The 22,538-nt window shown below is 43.8% G+C and overlaps 3 protein-coding genes across 3 annotated transcripts in view; all 3 read left to right on the forward strand.

Annotated features, from left to right (window-relative positions):
* The first annotated feature begins 2,380 nt into the window (after nucleotides 1-2,380).
* Nucleotides 2,381-3,799, forward strand: LOC124262154. The gene has a single exon (XM_046696616.1). It carries the CDS (start codon nucleotides 2,381-2,383, stop codon nucleotides 3,797-3,799), a length of 1,419 nt encoding a protein of 472 aa, XP_046552572.1.
* Nucleotides 3,800-12,444: 8,645 nt separating this feature from the next.
* LOC124262158 lies at nucleotides 12,445-13,528 on the forward strand. The gene is made up of 2 exons (XM_046696620.1): nucleotides 12,445-13,280; nucleotides 13,401-13,528. Exon 1 carries the CDS (start codon nucleotides 12,473-12,475, stop codon nucleotides 13,268-13,270), a length of 798 nt encoding a protein of 265 aa, XP_046552576.1. The 5' UTR covers nucleotides 12,445-12,472; the 3' UTR covers nucleotides 13,271-13,280; nucleotides 13,401-13,528.
* A 4,041-nt stretch (nucleotides 13,529-17,569) lies between these two features.
* Nucleotides 17,570-22,538, forward strand: part of LOC124262152 (protein phosphatase 1J-like) — a 31,215-nt gene continuing 26,246 nt past the window's right edge. Inside the window, exons 1-2 of the mRNA XM_046696612.1 lie at nucleotides 17,570-18,072; nucleotides 21,701-21,833. Of these exons, the coding sequence (XP_046552568.1) occupies nucleotides 17,852-18,072; nucleotides 21,701-21,833 (354 nt within the window). The 5' untranslated portion in view covers nucleotides 17,570-17,851. The remainder of the gene's footprint in view (nucleotides 18,073-21,700; nucleotides 21,834-22,538) is intronic.

A 22,538-nucleotide genomic window follows, 5' to 3' on the forward strand; every position in this document is an offset into this window, starting at 1 on the left:
CATTTCTATGTCTACCATGTTTATCTAAATCATATATGTATATTTCAATTTAATTCTTATTCATCTCAACCTCATCAACAAAGTTGTTCCAGTAATATAATTTAAGAGTTCATTTCTATTCAAAATTTCTCCACTGTTTACTTTTAATTGTAGCTGGTAATTATTTGATTTGGTTTCTAAATATATTTTTCAAATTATCCTACAGTTAACTTAAACAGTTCAATTTTCAAAATCAAAAATATTTTTTCATTTTAATAAGTTTATACTTGTGTTGATACCCTTCTTACATACCTTATCAGTATCAAACTCTATCCTCAGTACTTCTTTTTCCTAGCTGTTTCTGACGTCTATCCTTCAGTGTGGAAGTATCTCTTTTCAGCAAACCACTAACATTTACTATGAATATTTTGTCTTGTCTTGTGTTGTTTCTTCATTTCATCATACATCATCTCCCATTATAATCTTCATCCATATCACTTGTACTGTTCTTCAGATTTCCACACACTGTCTGTGGTTGTCTGGTTACCAGTACTTATATTGTTGTGACATTGCTCTTTGGGGTTGTTTGTTTTTGTTTGTTCCCCTTAGATGGTTTACAACCCATATCAATTCTTCCATCTTGTATCCTAGTTGTTGTAGGAGCCTGCACATTGTTTCCTGATATTTAGGAGTTTTGCACTTGAATATCACCTCTCATATAATTAGCCATTTCTGGTTGGGACCCAACTCAACAGTTAGTTAAGTCTTGTTGCCTTTTTGGAGGTTTCTCGTCTACATTTCACATTGTTCATACATTATGGCCACGTCGGACAGTGATTTTCAATCACAGGTAGATGAAGTTGTGGAATTAATCCATCAACTTAATCCCATTGTCCGTACTAGTATACTCTCCCGCCTAGCAGATGACGTTAATCCACATCAGCCTCAGACTACCTTTACAGCTGATGTGGCGTCTGGGGATTTGTTGGCTCGGCCACATGTGCCTCCACCTCCACCCCCAGGTGATAGCCCAAGGCTTGTCCGTCCGCCACAGGGGCCATCATCTCTGCTATTGCATACCCCACTGGGATCCCCTTTGTTACCTCACATACCTACGGGGCCTTCCCAGCTGGGTACACAACCACAAGACCCTAGTCCTAGGTTAGACTTGCCTTATTCTCTACCTAGGCCCTACGGGTCCCTATTTAGTTACAACCTACCAATAGGTTCAAGTACACCTTACCCACAACACTCACGTGTCATAACACATCCAACTAGGGCACCCTATGAGGCCTGGCCTAATAGACATGTACCCATGCCTTTGCCATACCCTGGGTACAGTTCCACTGCCCAGCCTAGTCAGCTCAGGGCAACCCCGCGTTCCACCATGCCAATGCCAATACTTCATGCACCAAGTCCCCGTTTGTCAACATTTTCTGGGGATGGGGAAAGGTGATGTAAAGTATAGTCAGTGGCGCCTTGAAATATTGGGATGTCGACGTGAGAATGTTTACTCTGACACCGCAATATTCAATGCTATGCGGAGGTCAGCCAAGGGTTCTGCTGCAGATCTTCTCAGTGGCTTCTCTACTGAAGCAACACTTGATTCTGCACTGGAGCAGTTGGACATTGTCTTTGGTAATGTGATGCCAGGTGAGACGCTTATGGAGCGTTTTTATACAGCTCGCCAGGATATAAACGAGTCTGTTGCAGCTTGGAGTTGTAGACTTCGTGATTTAATATCAAAGATCGAAGCCTCAGGAATGCTCCCACCAAATGCTGCCATGAACTTACTTCGAAGTCGTTTCTGGATGGGGTTGTCCAAGGATGCTTTGAAGCAGGCGACTCGTCATCACTTCGACTCTGGTCTTGAATACAGTCAACTGCTGCTTGCTGTACGACGGGTAGAGGAGGAACTATTTACCCCTAAGGAGGCACATCTGTACCCTGTTACCACTCCTGTACCACGTGGTCGGGAGATGGAGGAAGTGCTCTCTAGACTTAAGGACATTGATAAAAGTCTTAAGTCTATGGGTGATAAAGTTCACTCTCTTGAGCGAAGTTCTGCTCAAGCCTCCTCATCCAAACCACCCACCAGTCGTCAAGGCCAAGCTCCGCCTAAAAGTGCCCAGATAAACAAACCCATATTAAAGCAGGTTGGTGATAGACCCCTTCCACAAAGGTCATCAGTTTTCTGTTTTGATTGTGGGAAGCCAGGGCTTAAAAGGGGCCACCAGCATTGTCCGGCTTTAAACTCGTAAGAGTCCCAGCTGTGGAGCGAACTGAGGACTCGGAGCCAAGCTCTAAACAAAATGTGCCTTCCAGTTTAGTTGGCCACCCAAACATTGCACATGTGAAGGTAGAGGGGCATACCTGCAAAGTTTTGATAGATACTGGTTCAATGGTCACCACTATCTCTGAAAACTTTTACAGAGCCTACCTCCCTCACTTGCCACTTAACCAAATCAGCTCTTTACTAGAGGTGCATGGAGCTGGGGGTGTCAAGCTACCTTATTTGGGGTATGTTGAGACTGTCATTGCTATACCCCCTGACTTTATGGGTCAAGTAGTTGAAGTACCTGCACTGGTTCTTGTAGTGCCCACTACAGACTTCACCTCTAAGGTTCCACTTATCCTTGGGACCAATGTCCTGCGTGCTGCTTGTGAAAGCAACCCTGGTGACAGGGTATCTGGGAGTTCTTCTCCTTGGACCATGGCTATCCAGTGGCTCTGTAGGCGTTGGAATGACCTTAACAGAACTGAGAATGTGCGGACTACGAAAGCTATCACAATACCCCCGTCTTGTAACCAGATTATTACCGGCATTTGCAGGGGTCATGCTCCACAGATTGGTATGGAGTTTTGTGCCACACAGTCCGTACTTCCTGGTTCACTTACACTTGTTATTGGCGTTGTTGGATTTCAGTCCAGCCACTCCACCACACGAGTCAAGGTTGAGGTTACTAACCCGTCCACAAAGGCTGTTACAATTCCAGCCAAAACAGTACTTTGTCACTTGGAACAAGTTGCTGTATTGGACGGCTTATTCTCTGAGGATGATGTCCCTCATATTGGTTCTAAACCTACCAAACTACCAAAAGAGTTATTTGATCTGGACTCTCTGAGTGATACTCACTCACCGGAGGAAATAACTCAGTTGCGCTCTCTACTGAATGAGTTTGACGATGTGTTTAGCAAGTCTGATATGGACATGGGACATACTGACTTGGTCACCCATCGAATAGAACTCACAGATGAGACTCCATTTAAGGAAAGACATAGACGTATTCCACCCTCAATGTATCAAGAGGTCAAGGACCATATAAAGCAAATGTTGGATGCAAAAGTTATCCGTCCATCTGCTAGTCCATATGCCTCACCCGTTGTATTGGTACGCAAACGTGACTCGACTCTGCGCTTCTGTATCGATTATCGAAAATTGAACAGTCGCACAGTTCGAGATTCCTATGCTCTACCACGGATAGAGGAAACTCTTGATGCATTACATGGGGCAAAATACTTCTCTTGTCTTGATCTTAAGAGTGGATATTGGCAAGTCGAAGTAGACGAGGAGCATAAGGCCCGTACTGCCTTCACCGTTGGCCCACTTGGGTTTTACGAGTGTAACTCGATGCCTTTTGGACTAACAAATGCTCCGGCTACTTTCCAACGCCTGATGGAGAGGTGTATGGGCGACATTCATCTTCTTCAATGCCTTATCTATCTCGATGACATCATTGTGTTCTCTAAGACCTTTGATGAGCATCTTGAGATTACGAGCAATCTTTCAAAGATTGCGCAAGAATGGGCTCAAGCTTAAGCCATCAAAATGCCAATTCTTGCAGACCTCCATTAAATATCTAGGTCACGTAATCTCTGAAGAGGGTATCAAAACAGACCCTGAGAAGATAGAGGTATTGAAGAACTGGCCAGTTCCACGTAGTGTCGACGATATACGTCGTTTTCTTGGATTCTCCGGCTACTTTAGGCGTTTTGTACCAGATTATGCTAAAGTTGCCAAGCCATTGACTAATTTGCTTGCTGGTCATGGTGGGAGGTCCAAACGTAAGAGCAAGTCTAGTCAACCATTTGTATGGGGGATGCTCAACAGTCAGCTTTCAGTGAGCTTATTAGCAGGCTTTCTTGTGCTCCCGTTTTGGCTTTTGCTGATTTCACTCTGCCCTTTGAATTGCACACTGATGCAAGTGGGGATGGCTTGGGTGCAGTACTGTACCAGTACCAAGAAAATCAAAGGCGAGTGATTGCTTATGCAAGTCGCAGTCTCAGCAAAGCCGAGCGCAATTACCCTGCTCATAAGTTAGAGTTTCTGGCTCTAAAGTGGGCTGTCACCAAGAAGTTTCATGACTACTTGTATGGCAACTCATTCACTGTGAAGACTGACAATAATCCCCTTACTTACGTTCTAACTTCTGCTAAGTTAGATGCAACTGGACATCGCTGGCTCGCAGAACTTGCCACCTATGACTTCTCACTTGAGTATGTTCCCGGTGCAAGGAATGTCGATGCAGATGCTTTGTCCAGGTTACCTCGGGAGTCCATGGACATACAAACTGTGTCTGCTGTTTGTAATGGACAACTTGTCCCATCATGCGCTGTGGAGACACTCTCCCTCAATCAGGAGGTGATGAGTTGCATGTTGGCGGTCGATGGTATGGCAACCTCTGATGTTGCTAACCAACGGATGAAATTATATCAGCAAGCTGATTCCTCAATCTGCTCGATTTTGGATTCCATCCGTAATGGTAAACGCCCTAACAAGGAGGCTCTCAAATCCATGGATCGAGACACTGCAGCCATTCTCCGTCAGTGGGATTCACTTGCTGTCAAAGATGGCCTTCTCCACAGGCAACAACACACAGATGTTGGAGCACCCTACTATCAAGTGATTGTTCCCCAGTCTAAAAGAGATGAGGTCATTACCCATCTACATGACGGCATGGGACATCTTGGTAGGGACAGGACCGTGGCACTTCTTCGGACTCGGTTTTATTGGCCGGGAATGATTACGGATGTGGAGAAAAGGATTCGTAGCTGCCAGAGGTGTATTCTACGTAAAGCTCCTAACCAAACTGAGCGTGCACAGTTAGTAAGCATCAAAACCACTCAACCCATGGAGTTGGTGTGCATCGATTATCTCAGCTTGGAGGCCTCCTCTGGTGGTTATGAGAATGTCCTGGTCATAACGGACCATTTCACCAAATATGCTGTTGCCGTTCCAACGCGCAACCAAACGGCACGTACCACAGCCAAAGTACTGTTTGATCACTTCATTGTTCACTATGGCATTCCAGAGAAGTTGCACTCTGATCAGGGCCGGAACTTTGAAAGTGACATCATCAAACAGCTGTGCAGCATACTGGGCATTCTCAAAACACGAACCACTCCGTATCATCCGATGGGTAATGGTTTATGTGAGCGGTTTAATCGGACGCTCTTAGGGATGCTCGGCACTCTTGAGGAACAGCAAAAAGGCAAAGTGGAAAGACCATATTTCTCACTTAGTGCATGCCTATAACTGTTCTCTCCATGAGTCTACCGGGTTCACTCCCTACTTCCTCATGTTTGGCAGACATCCTAGGCTGCCTGTTGACGTGGCATTTGGCACATCACTGGCCAATATTTCATCACCAACTCATACGCAGTTTGCTGCTGATCTTGAGCGCAAATTACACACTGCGTATGAGCTTGCTGCTGCAAACCTTGAAAGGGCACGGGCTAAACAGCGTAAAGCCTATAACCTTAAGGCACGTGGAGCCACAATCAAGGTTGGTGATGTTGTATTGGTGCGCAACGTCAACATACGTGGGAAGCAAAAGCTGGCCAATCTTTGGGAAGATGAGTATTATGTTGTTGAGTCTCAACCTCACGCCGACATTCCTGTGTTTAAAGTCTGCAAGGAAGGGACCAGAGAATGTCGTGTACTTCATCGTAATTTGCTCCTTCCCATTGGTACAGATGGCCAGCCCATACCCAGGCCACGGCGCTCACCATCAACTACCAGGCTTTCAACAACATCATCTGGCGAACTCAACGACACAGGTGCCGATGCAACACTGGAAATCTCAACAACCGACATGGGTCTTGAGAATACTTTGTCTCCAGTATCGGTACCATCCCCTGTGTCGCCGCTGCCTTTAGTCAGCTCGCCACCAGCAAGTACTTCACTTGTACCAGCACCATCCACACCAGCACCAACCACACCAGCACCAACCAGTCCGATCCCTGGCTCAGTATCGTCCACTCCCCAGCCATTACCTCGGCGAGTCGGACGTAACCGCACAAAGCCAAAATGGATGACTGATGGACAATTTGTTGTACAACAAAGTGTTTGGGTGTGAGGGTGTTTTGCTACAGTGTCACTTTTCAATGGCGAGGTCGCCATTTCCCAAAGAGGGGGTGTATGTAGCAGGGTGGTGGCTATACCTCTGACTGAGTTATTACCACTTAAGTACCACCCTCTCATAACCCCCCACAGTATTGTCATATACATTTATATATACACATTGTCATCCACATCATCATCATCATCATTTCATGCTATTTGTATTATATGTTGTCCTTGTCTGCAGTTGAATGTCAGCCCACTAACATCTTCAGTCTTCAATACCCTTAGCAGCCTCTGAGTTCTCCAGCTTCACCTGGACTTCCCCTTCTCTATTTTTAGACACTTCCACCACCTAATGTAACTGTCCAGCATCTGACTTCCTTTGACACCTGTCAGATGCTACCTGTATTCTGATTGGCCTTTTGGCCCCCCTCTCTGAACTTCCTTTCTCACCTGCCCTCCTCATGCATTCTGCATGAACTCTTATAGGAGGGAGGTTCTCTGTTTTCAGGTGAGAAAGATTTCAATATTCTTATCTTTCTGTACTTTGTTCTGTAAACAAATACTATTCATTAAAAGGGTATCTCACAACTTCATAGTTATAAAACATATTTAATTACAATATTATTTCATACATTTATCTAAATATTTACCAGTTACTGCATATTTTGTAACTTTGACTGAGCACATGGTCTTCAACCATGTGCTTCAGCCATTTAAACTCTATTTGGCTTACATTATACATTCTGCATGAACTCTTATAGGAGGGAGGTTCTCTGTTTTCAGCCTTCCTCCCAACTTTGAACTCAAATAAACTTCATCTTTCATCGAGAACTGCTCTTGTTATGACTAGCAGCCCAGTGGCTGGACATAACACACCACACCCGGCTACAGCATGGAGTTTTGCACCTAAGGACGGGAAGTTCGAGGATCCTGGGTGGAACGTGCACAGGTGGTTTGAAGATACATGTACAGCCATTCGTCTCATTCCCGGCGAGTAACACCTTTACCCTACCGGTGACGTCTGTGACACCATGTGCATGCAGCCTTAAACAAGTATCCGAAAACCTTCCCTGTGACCCCAAATGTGAGTGAGTGAGGTTTTACGCCGCTCTTATAATGTTCCAGCAATATCACGGCGGGGAACACCAGAAATGGGCTTCACACATTGTACCGATGTGGGGAATCGAAAACGGGTGACAAGTGACGAGCGAAAGCTTTTACCACTAGGTTACCCCACCGCCCCTCACCCCAAATATGACCCATGAAGGTCCGGGTTAGAATGTTGGTCTTCAGAAACCCATGCTTGTGGTAAGAAGCGACTAACGGGATTGGGTGGTCACGTGTCATCGTATCCCAATTGGACAGATCGGCTCGGAGTCCGTATAATCTGTGAGTAACGTATACATAATTCACTGTGGCATGTGACCGCCTCCGTGGTGTAGTGGTTAGAGCGTCCGCCCGGAGAGCGGAAGGTCGCGGGTTCGATCCCCGACCGCGTCATACCAAAAGACGTAAAAATATGGTACTTGTTGGTCCCTGCCTGGCGCTCGGCATCAGTGGGTACAACAAGGACTGGTCGGAGTCAGTATAATGTGTGTGAGTGGGGTATTCATGCTTCACTGCGGCACGGTATCGCAGTGGGCTAGCACTATAAGACCAGCTTCAGTCTGGGCTAGTACAAGCAGCCGCACATACACAAACCCAATTTCACCTCACCTCACCGTGGCATGTTCAAGTGCGCTGTTGATATCAGCTATGAAACCGGAATAAGTCGGGTCATAAGTGACCTGCAGAAAAACATACATAAACAGTTACCTATAAGTAGATAGAAGTAAAATAATCTTGTACCTATAAACCGACAGAACATTTATCAACCGTTTATGATCTTAGACACTTTCCCTGATGCTTAGGAAACGGACGTAAAATATATGGACAGAAGGAAATATATGTTTTCGTTTTTAACTTGGGTCAGCGCGCCCGAATACACCCGTCGCTATGCGTATATGCACGTGGGTTTTAAAATCTCGTGCATTTCGTGGGGATAGCTGACGACAGCGTTAATCAGTTTAACATCGGCAGTTAGTCAGACATATTGTTGAGGGACAGGATCGTCCATATCGAGCTCCAGCCAGGAGTTACAAATTAGATTGCTTCCATTATCGGGAAGCATAGAAGCTTAGTAACATTCACACTTTCGGTGAATGTACAGTGCGGGGATTTTCATTGGGTTTACTGTTTTGTTTCGTTTTTGGTGTATTAAATGTTCAGACATAATTATTTTGACTTTTCGTTTATTTTATAAATGGGGAATACGAACTGCCTCATTCCCATATGGTAGCAGAGCGTGGTTTCAAGCGGTAAGTCAATTAATCAAGCGGTAAGTCAATTAATCGGTTATGTCTGACATACAGGAAAAAGGCTCTGTAAATCATGGTCAGTTAAAACCCCAAGAACCAAACGGGTCTCAGTCACAACTCGAGGGCATTTTGAAACTGAAACAACAAAAAACCAATGCAAAGTCAGCCTTCACCAAAGCTAAAAATAAGTTGTACAGTCTACTAGAATCACCTAATCAACCATCTCGTACAGACATAAGAGATGGTGTAGATAAAGTAAATGAAAGTCAGGTGAAAGCAATCAATGTTATGACAAAACTGGCCTTAGCGTATGCAAAGAATCAGCAGGGTGAAAATGTTACTAAAACTGAAAAAGAAATTAGTCATCTGGAAGATGAAACTAATGCTGTAGTTGAACAGGCGCAAGCTCACTTAGATAGTAATGCAGATGCAACGTCTACGTCAAGTAAAGGGACTTTCTAGATTGTTTAAATCTCAGCAACAATCTGCAGAAGGTGAACCAAGTGTTCACAACAAAGTAACTGATAAACCTTGTGTTCAAAGCAAACAGAAAAGCACACCTTGTTATGTAGCAGAGTCGCACAGTCATGCAATAGGAACTGATTTATGGAAACAACTTAAACGTGTTTCAATCCCAGTATTTTCTGGTGATGTAAAATCTTACGAAAGTTGGAAAGCTGCGTTTCTGACATGCATAGACCAAGCACCAGCGACTGCTGAATATAAGTTATTGCAGCTGAGGCAATATCTGGCTGGTGACGCGTTGAAAGCAATTCAAGGTTTGGGACATAGTGCTTTGGCCTATGATACTGCGTTAGAACGTCTAGATAGGAAGTATGGTGGTAGGAGGCGTCAAGTAGCGTTACAGTTAGAAGAAGTGACTAATTTGAAGCCTATTCGTCCAGGCTCTGCTAGAGATGTTCAAATATTTGCCGATGTCTTGGACATTGCAGTCGTTAGTCTGAGAGAAGCAGATAGAGTAGAAGAGCTAGGTAATGGGTTATTGTATGCCACACTACAAAAGAAAATGACTGAATCTATGGTAGCTCAGTACCAAAGGTGGCTTCATGATAGAGATAGACAAGAGTCAGTCGAGACGTTAAGAGAATGGGTACTTCAGGAAGCTGAATACCAAACAATAGCTGCAGAGACAATACATGGTGTTTCTGATAAGAGTAAAAGAAAAGAATCATGCTCGTTTGTCAGTACCATAGGACAAAGTAGTAGGTCACGAGGGGATGTTGTATGCAAAGTTTGTGGTGAACAGCATGTGTTATGGAAATGTAATGTGTTTAAAAACATGAGCGTTTCCGAGAGATGGAACACTGCTAAGAAATTGAAATTATGTTTCCGCTGTCTTGGTGGCAATCATCGTGGTGCACAATGTAGATACACATATAGCCAAATGACTATGATATGGCACTCCGTAGGTTGCTTAGCACTGAAAAGAAATTATCCAAAGACAAGAACACAGCACTAGCTTATGACAAAATCATCTCGCAGTATGTTGAGAAAGGATACATCCGTAAAGTAGATCATGAGGAATCAAGAGAAAATGTGTGGTATCTTCCTCATTTCCCCATCTTGCGCCCAGATAAAGCCACAACAAAAGTCCGTATAGTTTTTGATGCTTCGGCAAAGTACAAAGACACATCATTGAATGACGTAATAAGTCCAGGTCCGAAGCTTCATAGTGACCTCTTTGATGTGCTGATACGGTTCAGAAGAAAACCGGTAGCTCTCATTTGTGATATCGCAGAGATGTTCTTGCAGATCAAAATATCACCAGAAGATAGACCATACCACAGATTTCTCTGGAGATCTATGAATACAGATTCACCTCCTGAGGTGTATGAGTTCAGTCGTGTTGTATTTGGAAACACCTCTTCTCCTTTCCTGGCTCAGTTTGTAACCCAGGAACATGCTAAGACACATACTGTAGACCTTCCTCTGGCTGCAGAAACTGTCATGAAATCCACCTATATGGATGACAGCATGGACTCAGTAGAGAATGCCAATGAAGGCATAGAACTGTACAACCAGTTAACTCAGTTATGGTCTAGTGCTTCAATGCATGCTCGAAAATGGTTGTCCAATTCACTTAAAGTCCTAGATAACATTCCTGAAGAAGATAGAGCTTCTGAAATAGATCTTTCTAAGGGTCATTTGCCTTCGGTAAAAGCCCTCGGGCTAATGTGGATTGCCGAAAAAGATATTTTCACATTCAAAGCGGGAACATATATTCAACAAGAATCCACCAAAAGAGGTTTTCTTAGGCAAATTGCAAGACTGTTTGATCCGCTAGGATTCATAGGACCATTCATCATCACTGCAAAGATACTATTACAAGAAATGTGGTTAACGGGACATGACTGGGATGATGAACTGCCCCAACACCTGCAACAGAAAATAGCAAAATGGTTAGTACAATTGCAAGAAATAAAAGCTGTTCAGGTGCCAAGATGTTTGCGTCTTGACGCTGAGGTTTGTTCAGTATCTATTCACACCTTTGTTGATGCATCACAGGATGCATACGGAACTGTTGTATACTCCGTTTATACTTACCTGGACGGGAAGAAGTCTAGCAGGATAGTTGCTGCAAAATGTCGTGTAGCTCCGTTGAAAGCTTGTAGCATACCACGCCTTGAACTGATGGCAGCTGTACTTGGTCTTAGACTTACCTGTGAAGTTGTCAAGATCCTTAAGATTGAGATTTGAAACAGTTACTTTCTGGTCAGACAGCATGAATGTCTTGTGCTGGATTAAAAACAACAGTCGTACTTTCAAACCTTTTGTTGCCAACAGAGTTGGTGAAATACACAGTATCACAAACCCAACTCAGTGGCGACACATACCTTCTGCAGAAAATCCTGCAGATCTTCTGACAAGAGGTGTGCTGGTTTCTAGTTTGATAAACAACCAGTTGTGGTGGTCTGGACCTACTTTTCTGCTAAGAGCGGAATGTGAATGGCCATCAAACAAAACATTGTCGCTTGACATCTTAAAGGATGACAAAGAAAGAAAAACTAGCAAGAAGCAGGTTGCTCTAGTTGCAATACAGAAACCTGATCTTGAGATGAGCAGACTTGCACCTTCAAAATTCTCCAGCTGGAGAAAACTCACACGTATCAATGCCTTGGTATACAGATTCTTACATAACTGTTCCACTTCAGGTGAATACAGAATGAAAGGTGAACTTACAGCAGAAGAAATAGCAGACTCTGAACACAGAGTCATTGCCCGTGCACAGGAGGATTCATTTTCAGTAGAATATGCTGCTTTGCTATCAGGAAAGATGTTGCCTTCCAGTTCTAAAATCCTTACACTTCAGCCACAACTAGATGAAAATGGAGTCATGAGAATGAGTGGGCGCCTAGGTGATGCTGAATGTTTGCTTCTTGGAGCAAGATTTCCCATAATTCTGCCTCGCAAAAGTTGGGTGACAAAGCTCATAATAAAACAGTATCACGAGGATGGTAAACATGTACTGGGAACAAACCAGACGTTGGCTGCTGTGTCGGGCACGTACTGGATTATCTCAGGACGAGAAGCTATACGAGAATGGGAGAAGGAATGTGCTAAATGTCATAGGGACAAAGCAAGACCTGCTTGTCCACTGATGGCACCATTACCGAAAATGAGACTCCAAAAGTCACTCCGTGCATTCAGCCAGACTGGAGTGGATTATGCTGGACCATTTATCACAGTGCAAGGCAGAGGAAAGGCACGTCAAAAACGTTATTTATGTTTATTCACATGTTTAACGTCTCGAGCCGTTCACCTGGAGATGGCATATAGCTTGGACACAAGTGCATTCCTAAATGCTTTCTACAGAATGGTAAATCGAAGAGGCCTACCACAAGAGGTCATATCGGACAACGGAACCAACTTTGTTGGTGCCGTTAAAGAACTCAAGGAACTTTTTCGCAATCTGGATCAAGACGCTGTTCAACGTTCCCTGGCTAATCGAGGAGTGAAATGGCACTTCAACCCTCCATACTCGCCACACTTTGGAGGGGTATTCGAGACGATGATAAAATCGGCTAAACGTGCCATCTTCGCTATCCTGGGGAATGGTGATGTCACAGACGAGGAACTGGAAACTGCATTTACTGGAGCTGAAGCCCTGATCAACTCGCGTCCTCTCACCTATCAGTCGACTCATCCCCAAGATGTGATTCCACTGACACCGAATCACTTCCTGCACGGCCAGATCGGAGGGATATTTGCTCCAGAATCCGTGGACACTACAGATTACCATCCACGAAAACGCTGGAGACGTATTCAAGAATTGATGAGACACTTTTGGAAGCGCTGGATGAAGGAATGGCTCCCAAGTCTGAACCCAAGACGGAAATGGAGAACTCCAAGCAGAGACCTGTGTGCCAACGATGTTGTTCTTGTGATTTCTCCGGACACACCACGAGGACAGTGGCCCCTTGGCAGGATTGTGAAGACATATCCAGGACGAGATGGACATGTTCGTGTGGTGGATGTACGAATCGGACAATCAGTGATTACCAGGCCAGCAAACAAGATCTGTCCACTGGAGTGGTCAACTGAGAATTGTGATACAGATTTGTGACGTTGGATACATCGGATACAGCGACTTTCGATACATCGGATACAGCGACTTTCGATACATCGGATACAGCGACTTTCGATACATCGGATACAGCGACTTTCGATACATCGGATACAGCGACTTTCGATACATCGGATACAGCGACTTCGGATACAGCAACTTGGATTCTGTGACTCGGATTCTGTGGATTCTGGAACGTCGGATTATGTGAAACGGGATTCTGTGAAGACATTGGGTTCTGTGGATTGTGTGACATTGGATTATGTGACATCAAGATTGACACTGAACTGTGAACTGGGAGTCTTGAACTTTGACTGTGAACTGTTATATGAACTGTTTGTGACATTATATAACTTGTTATGAACATTGTGGGATATTTGAGGATTAATGGATTATATTGATTTCAGCTCGTAAGTATGGAAGTATTCAATTTCAGTTTATTGCAGATGCTAGAGGTGTTAGCATTGTATTAGTATTGATTGAATTGTTTGTATTGTGTTGACAGGAGTCTGTCAAGGAGAGGGGTATGGACAGAAGGAAATATATGTTTTCGTTTTTAACTTGGGTCAGCGCGCCCGAATACACCCGTCGCTATGCGTATATGCACGTGGGTTTTAAAATCTCGTGCATTTCGTGGGGATAGCTGACGACAGCGTTAATCAGTTTAACATCGGCAGTTAGTCAGACATATTGTTGAGGGACAGGGTCGTCCATATCGAGCTCCAGCCAGGAGTTACAAATTAGATTGCTTCCATTAGATTTACTGTTTTGTTTCGTTTTTGGTGTATTAAATGTTCAGACATAATTATTTTGACTTTTCGTTTATTTTATAAATGGGGAATACTGAACTCGAATCTCTCTCTCTCTCTCTCTCTCTCTCTCTCTCTCTCTCTCTCTCTCTCTCTCTCTCTCTCAGAGCAATCTGTACACATGCCCTGGGGAGGGGTTTGTACATAACGGTATAAAACAAATTACGCTTAAAAATTGTGGGAAGGAGGGTCATTGATTTTGTACATGTCATGCATGGGGGGTCATTTACTTTGTACATAAATTTTAGGGGGGTCATTCACATTGTACATGCTTCTCCATAAAAATCATCACACGCACACGCGCACGCACGCACACACAACCACACCAAGCCATAAATCATGATCGGTCAATGACACTGTGATCTAACAGCGCCTGTGTAGCCTAGTTTGGTTATTGTTTAACGCCGCACTCAACAGTAGTCCAGCTGGACCAGCCAATCCAGTGATTGACAGTAGTTGGGATATGATGACATGTGTCAACCAAGTCAGCAAGTCTGACCACCCGATCCCGTTAGTCGCCTCTTACAAGCATGGGTTACTGAAGATCAATTCTAACCTGGATCACATGTCCTGTATTCTACTTGTAGTAGCTCACTCACTCACTCATGTCACACACTAGGGGATGTTTCAGGTTCCTTCCCACTGAACGTTCCCACGTTTCCTGAAGCTTTCATAACAATGGGTTGTGTAGATTGTGTTTGATAGATACTAAAACTCATTGTATTAAAATAGAAATTGTGATTTCCTTCTATCTTTTCATTGTTCCGGAGCTTCACACTAAGACAAAAATAACTACTGAACTAGAAATCTGATGTTGATGAGTCAGTCGCCGGTCTGTTATCAACATATTATGCATTGTTTACATTATTTTCATTGTTGTTGTTGTTGTTGTTGTTGTTGTTGTTGTTCAGGTGATAGGCAGGACAGGGGACAACTTCCAGGTTGTTTTAACTCCGATGGCCACTATATAGTACACTATTTGCATTATTTACCCGTGAAGGTCCGGGTTAGAATATTGATCTTCAGTAACCCATGCTTGTCGTAAGAGGCGACTAACGGGATCGGGTGGTCAGACTCGCTGACTTGGTTGACACATGTCATCGGTTCCCATTTGCGCAGATCGATGCTCATGCTGTTGATCACTGGATTGTCTGGTCCAGACTCGATTATTTACAGGCCGCCGCCATATCGCTAGAATATTGCTGAGTGCGGCGTAAAATTAAACTCTCTCACACGCTATTTGCGTTAGTGTTGTGGATGTTGCTGGTAAGCAGGACCATCGACGACTTTCAACTTGTCCCTGCCGATTTCCACTTCTTTACGGTTGCACAGGAAGATCCATACTTCCCTTCTCTCGTATTTGTAACCTAACCTATCACAGCACATTGCTCAGGTTTGTACAGTTTCCAAAGGTCACAGACCCATGCTTACTTTCCTGACATGATTCAGCGAAACAAGATGCTCAGTGACAGTGACGATAGGTTTATGCCGCTTTTAGCAATATTCCAGCAAAATCACAGCGGGGGCACCTGAAATGGGTTTCACACATTGTACACAAGTGGGGAATCGAACCTGTGTCTTATGCGCGACGAGCGAACGCTTCAACCACTAGGATACCCCACCTCCCCTCACAGCTAGGAGACAAGATATGGGCTTCACACATTGTACACAAGTGGGGAATCGAACCTGGGCATTTGGCATGGCGAGCGAACGCTTTAACCACTAGGCTACGCACACTCAGCAGCCCCGACATACAGCAAAACTGACACATACGATGAACGGATGAGCGGACGTATTAACGACATCCGCTGCATCTCACATGGACAAACACGGGTTTGTCGATTCAGTATCTTCTTTGTGTGTGCATGTGATCGAGTGCATGTCCCCTTTTCAGACACTTTACGTGTTAAATGCGCCTTCAACATCCGCATTTTTATGAACTATATTATTTGTTAATAACTATATATAGCGTGTATTGTGACTAAACGTTTTTAAGAAGGCATGTGCTCCATCACGAGTTTACATCCGGGGAGGGCGATGTGCCCCGCCATCAGCAGACAGACAGTCGTGTAGATATAGTACATCGTCACATGTTGATGTAACCTTGTCGGATCAATTTGGTTTTGTTGCATTTATTACATTTTGTGTTAGTGAGCAATTTATCGGTCTCAAATGAAATCAAACAGACTGTATGTTTAACAGTTTTTTCGAAGGGACGCTCTCTGGAGGTGAGATAGCCTAGTGGTTTAAGCGTTATAGCTCGTCGAGTCACGCCGTTGTCCAGAGTTCGATTCCCCATATGGGTACAATGTGTGAAGCCCATTTCTGGTGTCCCCGCCCTGATATTGCTGGAATATTGCCAAAAGCGGCGTACAAATTTACTAATCTACTATACTGGTGGCTGGGCTACCTAAAAGCCCATGTACAACTGATTATAATACATAGTGACATCGTACCCCGACGACGTGATTGCTTCACACGTGGGCGGGGCGGTCGGGTAGCCTAGTGGTTAAAGCGTTGGTTCGTCACGCCGAAGACCCGGGTTCGATTCCCCACATGGGCACAATGTGTTAAGCCCATTTCTGGTGTCCCCCGCCGTGATATTACTGGAATATTGCTAAAAGCGGCGTAAAACTAAACTCAGTCAGTCAGTCAGTCACACGTGGGCATCGAACCCGAACCTAGGTGCAACGGGTGAGTGAGTGTGTTTAGTTTACGATGCTTTTAGCAATATTCCAGCAACATCACGGCGGGGGACACCACAAATGGGCTTCATACATTGTACCCATGTGGGGAATCGAACCCGGATCTTCGGCGTGACGAGCGAACGCTTTAACCACGAGGCTACCCCAACTACCAGTTTTGAAAAGCACATGATAAGCACAATTAACGCCATGTGAGGCGACTAACGTAGATCGATGTTCATGATGTCAATCACTGGATTGTCTGGTCCAGACTCCATTATTTACAGACCGCCGCCTTAGAGCTGAAAATTTGCTGAGTGTGGAGTTATACAACAAACATATGGATTGAAAGCTCACTGAGGCAGTTGGAGGATGCTGATCCTCGCTTGAACTCGAATCCTGTCAAAACCAAGGGAAACAACCCACATTGGGACTGTACGTTAATCCACGCTTCTTGAAACCTACACGTGTCTGGACCCAGTGGTCACATATTTCGCTTTATAACGAGGTGTTTCAGTCACAGCGCGGTCAATCAGACATTCAATATATGCCGAAACAGGCTTGGTAATTATACCGCTTGACATAGTTACACATACACCACAATAACAACACCGACTACTACAGCCCTTAGTTATCGTTGCAGATCGATAAAAACGCATTGGTCATTTAATATACATGTAATTCACTGACTCAGTAAAATTACACGTAACAGCAAGCTCGCTTACTCGGCCAGCGAGCATGTGACGTTTCAAGTTTCACTGCTGTGCATTTGATATTATATAATCAGCTGTATAATAATATATGGGCTCGTGGGCGCGTGAGACGGGGCAGGTGAACTGTGTACATATCTATGTAGAACGCACCTATCACTGTCGTGGCACGGGTCACAGGATATCTCAGCCACAGTCAATGCTTTGCTGCGGATTTCTCCTCTGGGACGCCCCACACAAGCTCGTCATGCTTCGTCCGCAATCGGTACAGTGAAGTGGTGGCGAAACTCTCATGACGTAGGCCTCTCGGTGTTAGCTTCCCTGTAAACACAGCTGTCAGTTTCCTACGATGCTCACGTAGAAGACACAACGTCGACGATGTTGTCGCGACTCAGGACGACGTTTAAAAGCCGTAAAGGCAGTACCATTGTTAAACCGGATTATGACAAGTTGGATACGGCTAATCTGCCGGATAAGTTTGTGTATTCAAGGCCAAGGTTTTTAAACATTGATGATTCCCTGGGATCGGATCACTCTGTCAGGGCGATCCTCACCCCCCTCGACTTGACAGCCCTACCCTGGAGCAGTGGATATGCTGAGTAAGTATTGGGAGAGTTGACACGGTGTTCTGCTACTAGTTTTATTATGTACAGCTGTGAGACATGGTCAGGAAAGGGGCGTGGTTGTTTCAGCCCTTCCACCACCAGTGTTGAACACTACTTCCGTGTTTTGCAGCGTTTCTAATGTTTCACGGTAAAGTATGAAACGAACAAGTTGGTAACAGTTGTGCAGTTAAGGATAAATCAATATTGTATTGCGTTGCGGGTATTGAAAATAAGAGTCATAATAATAGTTTATTGAGAGACAGGTCAGACAACTGTTAATATTGTACAAGATAGACGACAGCTTACAAATTAAGTTGATTTTAACAAATAATGCAGTTGTTTGTTGTACTATTAGAACTCGCTGTATGATTTAATGTTTAAAACAACAACAACAACAAAAATACGTTCAACAATGTGTCGTAAGCAGCTACCGGGATGTACTTTTCAGTAATTTTCTTTTAGTGCACGCACGCACGCACGCATGCACGCACGCACGCACGCACGCACACGCACACGCACACACACACCGCCCAAAATACCCAGAATACAAGTTATGTATTCAGCCAAAAGTTCTTTCAGTTTCTTTTTAAACTCACGGGCGAAAGAAACGTCACCAAAATCTATCTTTCACAGGTGATTATTCATATCTGTAGTTCACACTTACATCATTCAGAAAGTTGTAAATCCATTAATTTTCCAAATATGATTGTTAAATTTCCAAAATTTGAGTTCGTTGTTTTGTGACATGTTAAAAAGCGAGGTGACGTTTCTTTCCCCGGTGAGTTTAGTTTTTTTTATCGTAAGATATCACGATAAGATGGTGACGTCATTTCCTAAACAAAACTAGATCGAATGTTTCCATGGTATAACAGATGATATGATGGTGATATATGATATACACTGTAAGATCCGTGTATGTTCAGTACAAGAGAACTGATGTTGAAGTCTCGCTAATCATCACTCTCGAGATTCGTCTTGGTGATAACAACTCACTGCATCTCACGCCTGGCTGAGTGAAGTGATAAGAGCCAGTATTCTTTTCAGGGTATAATTGAATATATGCCCACTAGAGCTGAATCACAATACCCAGGATGAGCCACCCGGTACACGGCTCCACCCTGTTGTATCCTGTACGGAGACAATTCATCGATAAAAATACACTTCAAGTTTAGCACAAAATATCGCGTGTGATTCCAATACATTTATGTTTTTCCCACGCTGTCAAATGAATGAGTAATCTACATGATAATGAGCGAGTGAGTGAGTTTAGTTTTACGCCACTTTTAGCAATATTACAGCAATATCACGGCGGCTGGGCACCAGAAATGGACTTCTCACATTATACCTATCTGGGGAATCGAACCCGGGTCTTCAGCGTGACGAGCGAACGCTTTAACCACTAGGCTATCCGTATAACGAATAAGTGGGGTTCGTTATAACCGTAGTTTACTCTATGTCTATAACGAATTAGTGGTCCTTTGGGGTTCTTTATAACCGTAGTTTACTCTATGTCTATAACGAATTAGTGGTCCTTTGGGGTTCGTTATACCCGTAGTTTACTCTATGTCTATAACGATTTAGTGGGGTTCGTTATAACCGTAGTTTACTCTGTGTCTATTTCAGTAGCATTTAACTAAAGTTCACCACAAACGTATGTTAATCCAAATAACGTTTTAAAAGTAACGAACGATGTTTGTTTAAGATTCTGAGGGTGGATTGTGACATTATTCGACCTGATAGTTCGTCAGTTTTGTTTGTTTGTTTGTTTAATGTTTAAAGGCGCACTCAGCAATATTCCAGCTATAGGGCGCGGTCAGTAAATAATCGAGTCTGGACCAGAAGATCCAGTGATCAACAGCATGAGCATCGATCAACGCAATTGGAATGCGATGGCATGTGTCAACCAAGTCAGCGAGCCTGACCACCCGATCCCGTTAGTCACCTCTTACGACAAGCATGGGTTACTGAAGATCAGTTCTAACCCGGATCTTCAGTGATGACGTACCAGGAGTGAACTGCTGGTGGTCACAAAAGTCAGCCATGTTTTCTCACATCGCTTCCTCTTTGCTCGTGCTTTCACCACTTGTTTATGTAGTGTAGGTGATGTAGCTAGAATAGCTTTAAGTGCGGCGTTACACAACATTCATTCACTGGACAACGACGATAGTTGCTCATGGTATCAAACACTGGTTTTGCCAATGAATCTCGGTAACAGGCCATGGTGAAATGCATCTGGAATGTTGCTGACGAAGGCGTGCATCTAGTCTGTTCTGGCGACTCATAACCCATGACAATACCTTTCAAAATATGTAACCCCAAGAAATGTAAAATTAATTATATAATCACATATATTAATTATAATCACAGTGAGTATAATAATTAAGGATCATGTGAATGAAATGTCACATTTCTATGACGACAGAACCAAGAGGCATTAAAAGATGGTATTTGTTGTTGCCCCGCCTGGCGGTCGGCGTTAAGGGATAAAACATGGACTCAGTATAAAGTCCGATTCAGTATAGAGTGTCTAAGCGGGGTATCCGTTTAAAAACTGAGGCATTCTATCTCTTGCGCTATAAAATCGTTAAATATTCTGGACCAATACACGAAGCCACATATGCACGTCCCATTTAAGTGTAATTTCTTTGAACGCTTCCCCGTCCCTTTATATTTGTTTGTTTGATGTTTAACGCCGCATACAGCGATATTCCAGCTATATGGCGGAGGTCTGTAATTAATCGGGTTTGGACCAGACAATCCAGTGACTGACATCATGAGCATCGATGTACACAACTGATCTGAAAGAACCTATGCTTGTCGTAAAGGTGACTAAACGGTCAGACTCGCTGACCTCGTTGACGCATGGCATCGTATCCCGATTGCGTAAATCGATGCTCATATTGTAGATAGATGGATGGATGGATGGATGGATGGAAATCGATGGAACAATGCCGAGCGGTGTCAAAGAACAATAGTGGTTAAAGCGGTGTCACGCTGAAGAACAAAGAGAAAAATAGATAATCCAGTGATGAACCGCCGTGATGTTGCTGGAATATGAAACCAAATCTCAGTCAGTCAGTCAGTCAGTCAGTCAAAGAACAAAGAAGGAAAAGATAATCCAGTTGAACAGCATATGGATATGACTTGAATAGCAAGTTCTATGGATAGTCATTTTCTTTATTGCAATGAGTGCAAATCGTTTCGGTTTAGGTACTAACACCGTTATCGCTTGCATAACGTCGCGAAACGTCGCACTCATTAAAGAAGTTGACTATCCATAGAACTTGGTTTTCCTTTCATCTATACAACTTCTAAAATGCCTCTCAAAGAAGTTATCTAATGACTTGTTTGATGTATGTCATCGTATCTCAGTTTCGTGGATTGATGCTCATGTTGTTGATCACTGGATTGTATGGTCCAGACTTGAGTATTTACAGACCCCTGCCATATAGCTGGAATATTGCTGAGTGCGGCGTAAACAACAAACAAAGAAAGTTGTAAACGTCTGAGACCTCCATTGCTTGAATCTTTCCTGCAACATCATCCTAACTCGCCGTGATACAGAAATAAAAGATAACTCACCCATTCAATGTGAAATGTCACTTAACATTTTCCCTTGCAGGTGCGTGAATGGCGGCAAGTCGCGGTATAACGAGGACCAGGCGGCTGCAAGTCAGTTCTACTTATCGTGCGGGCACCACACTTCAAACGGTTCCGTAACAAACAACAATAGGCCTAAATCCCCAAACTCGCAGGTAGGGAAATATAAGAACTAGCTCCTAGATTACCTGGTGTTGATTGCGAGGTTAGAGATTATGACACGCTGTACAGGTATTTAACGATTGTGGACCATACCTGTTATTAGCGGTATAGCGATGTACTGGTTGGCTGGTTGTTGAACGCCTAGCTCAGCAATATTCCAGCTTTATGGCGGCGTCTGTAAATAATCGAGTCTGGACCAGACAATCCAGAGATCAACATCATGAGCATCGATCTACGCAATTGGGATACAATGACATCTGTCACGAAATCAGCGATCCCGACCACCGATCCGTTAAGTTGCCTTTTACGACAAGCATGGGTTGCTGGAAATCCATTGTGTAGATCGATGCTAAATCACTGGATTGTCTGGTCCAGACTCAATTATTTACACACCACCTTTGTAAAGCTGGAATATTGCTGAGTTCAGCGTTAAACAGCCTATATATGTTTCGTCACGCGGTACATATTAGAGACGCTATTATATTTTCTACCCCATGTCTTGATTTAGAAGTCGATTTGTCAACTACTGTCTGAAAACTCATCAAGACATATGGTCCACATGATCTTCCGTCAGTTTCACAGTGTAAGCCAAACATTTCCCTTGGTCAGTATGACATGGTTTCAGGATCATGTGAGCACTTCCGGGGTCGCATTAAAGTCGTACAGTCATTACAGCGAAAACCCCTTCCATGTGGCAA

This window comes from Haliotis rubra, unplaced genomic scaffold (genome assembly GCF_003918875.1).
Source record: "Haliotis rubra isolate DU_JTF1 unplaced genomic scaffold, ASM391887v1 Scf824, whole genome shotgun sequence".
In the NCBI taxonomy this organism is placed as follows: domain Eukaryota; kingdom Metazoa; phylum Mollusca; class Gastropoda; order Lepetellida; family Haliotidae; genus Haliotis; species Haliotis rubra.

Bases quoted from the DNA above. Each gene is read 5' to 3' on its own strand.
- LOC124262154 (XM_046696616.1), top strand. From the start codon at position 2,381: ATGGTCACCACTATCTCTGAAAACTTTTACAGAGCCTACCTCCCTCAC.
- LOC124262158 (XM_046696620.1), top strand. From the start codon at position 12,473: ATGGCATATAGCTTGGACACAAGTGCATTCCTAAATGCTTTCTACAGA.